At 46.8% G+C, this 2,680-nt stretch overlaps 1 protein-coding gene across 1 annotated transcript in view; it reads left to right on the top strand.

Moving 5' to 3' along the window:
* Nucleotides 1-376: 376 nt before the first annotated feature.
* RSPO1 (R-spondin 1) overlaps nucleotides 377-2,680 on the top strand; it is a gene marked incomplete at both ends in the record, with an annotated part of 4,578 nt that continues 2,274 nt past the window's right edge. The window contains 3 exons of the mRNA XM_083370095.1: nucleotides 377-479; nucleotides 1,671-1,862; nucleotides 2,673-2,680. The exon at nucleotides 2,673-2,680 is cut by the window's right edge and continues 142 nt beyond it. Coding sequence (XP_083226221.1) covers nucleotides 377-479; nucleotides 1,671-1,862; nucleotides 2,673-2,680 — 303 coding nt within the window. The remainder of the gene's footprint in view (nucleotides 480-1,670; nucleotides 1,863-2,672) is intronic.

Genomic DNA, 2,680 nt, shown 5'->3' with positions numbered 1-2,680 from the left:
GAAAGGGAAGGAAATGAAGCCAGTCCTTGAGATTCAGTCAACCATTAACTGCCTCCCTTTTTCCCTTCCAGCTTCTGGGCACGAGCAGAAGACCGCAGGCAGACTGGTTCTTGCTCTGCACAGCGCCCCCCCACCCCCAGATGGGACAGTTCCCAGCATTCTCGCCCGTTGCTGATGGGGCAGAAGCAGGTGGCTTGCATCTTAAGGTTTCTGTGGCCTGGAATGTAGATTACAGGAATGATGTCTCACCAGATGTTGTGTACATACAGACTTGTGTTTTTGATCAAGCTCCAGATCCACTAGGAGAAGTGGGGTGGGGGGAACACCACAGGCTCATCTTTTAGCCTTCCAGCCTTCCCACTGCTGGGAAGCTACTATGCAGCTTGGATTGTGTGCACTGGTGGTTTTCCTCAGCCTGGTGGATCTGGCAGATTACATCAGTAGCACCAGGACCCCGAAGGGCAAATGGCACAGTCAAAGTACGTATGACCGCCCTCCATTTGCATGCTCTCCTGAGGCTACATTTCCAGGCATCCAAAATGCTCCCAAACATTGGGGAGCAGGAGTGGGGAAGGGAGGTCCAAAGGGACGGGCTATCCAGATGAGGGGATAGAAGGGGAACTCATCAAAGTTGCAGATGACACCAAGCTGGCAGGAATAGCCAACACCCCAGAAGACAGGCTTAAGATACAGGAGGATCTTGGCAGACTTGAACACTGGGCGCTATCTAACAAAATGAAAATCAGTGGTGAGAAAAGTAAGTTTTATACATAGGCAAGAAAAAACAAATGTACAAGTACAGATTAGGAGGTGAAACCTGCCTCATTAGCAGTAACAATGAAAGGGATTGTGTAATCCTAATGAAAATCACTTCAATATGAGCCAGCAGTGTGCTGCAGCCACCTAAAAAGCCAATGCAATCCTAGGCTGCATTAACAGAGGGATAGTATCAAGGTCATGTGAAGTGTTAGTACTGCTTTATAAGGCCTTGGTAAGACCACACCTGGAATACTGTGTCCAGTTTTGGTTACCATGGTACAGAAAAGATGTTGAGACTCTAAAGAGTGCAGAGAAGAGCAACAAAGACGATTAGGGATCTGGAGGCTAGAAGATATGATGAATAGTTGGAGGAACAGGCTATGTCTAGTCTAACAAAGAGAAGGACTAAGGTTGACATGACAGCAAGCTTCCAATATTTGAGTGGTTGTCATGGAGTAGAGGCAGTTGACTTATTTCCCAAAGCACCTGAGGGCAGGACAAGAATTAATGGATGGAAACTAATCAAGGAGAGATCCAACCTAAAAATAGAGAGAAACTTCCTGAAGTGAGAACAATTAATCAGCAGAACAGCTTGCCTCCAGAAGATGTGGATGCTCCATCCCTGGAGGTTATTAAGAAGACTGCAGGAAGCACGCTTCTAGATGCCCATTCCAGGAAATGAGCTTAAATCCATCCTATTGCTGAGGAGGATCAAAGAAACCTGTAAGCAGCCCAAGAAAATGCATTATGATTTACACAAGATATGAATTAATTTTTCTGCTACAGAGCAGGTCCTAGGGGGGGAAGTGTTTAGGACTGATCTACCAATCATCAGTAAAGATGAATCCAAAGGGATTTTGTTGTATTTCCACCAAAATGGCAGGTAACAGGTTTCTCTCTCCTTACCCTAGTTGGCACTGGGGTCAGCCAGGGCTGTGCCAAAGGCTGTGACCTGTGCTCTGACTTCAATGGGTGTCTCAAGTGCTCTCCAAAACTCTTCATCCTTCTGGAGCGCAACGACATCCGCCAGACCGGGATCTGCTTGCCCTCGTGTCCTCTGGGCTATTTTGATGTGCGCAATCCTGACATGAACAAGTGCATAAGTGAGTCTTTTAGGGGTGGGAAGGAAGGACGGTTGCATGTCCTCAGCTTCAGACCGAGGGTGACTGACAGGCCAAGGCTGTTGCCAAAGGAGCCGTTGTCCCTTATTACAGAAACTGCTGCTTCTGTATATACGCTGTTGTCTGCAATTTCAGTTGTGGAGTAATTGGCACCAACCAGTGATGATCAGCAGTGAAAGTACCAATATTCATTGAAGGAACCAATTTGGGGGGGGGGGGTGGTGTTCTCCTGAAATGAAAAGGATCTGAGAGATCTCAACAGGTGCTCCTGTAAATGGGACATAAAAGGCTCTTTTGCATGAATTCAACTTGGATCAGAATGAGGAAAGATTTCTTTAGCAGGACGCCTAATCAATGGCTAATTGCCAATGTGCTGATTAATGAAAGAACAATGGGACAGGCATAGGCAAAAGAAAAAGAAAAAAAGAGGAGAAAGAGTTCACGTTGACTTCCGAACCGAGTAGATGTGCAGTAGATCGTTGCTCCTGTTCAAGAAAGGGTTCCTTAAAAAAGTCTTCCCCAGCGGATGTCAGTTTGACTTTCCTGCGAAAGCTGGGAAGGACCAGACAGGCTTCCGTCTAAGGTTGTTGTGCCAAGAAACTGTTGTGGTCTCAGCACCCCACAGTTTTCTGCATGCAGGCAGCATCAACCCAACTAAACACAGGAGACTCCGTGAATTACTTTGGTTGGCCTCCAGTTGCAGGGAAACCAGGCCCCAAATTCTGGGCAGAAACATTGCATTTGAATGGACGATTCTTCCAAGTTAACTCTGATTCTTTCCCACCCGCACAGAATGCAAA

Source organism: Vipera ursinii (genome assembly GCF_947247035.1).
Source record: "Vipera ursinii genome assembly, chromosome: 9".
Lineage (NCBI taxonomy): Eukaryota > Metazoa > Chordata > Lepidosauria > Squamata > Viperidae > Vipera > Vipera ursinii.
This window is presented reverse-complemented; position numbering and strand designations above follow the sequence as displayed.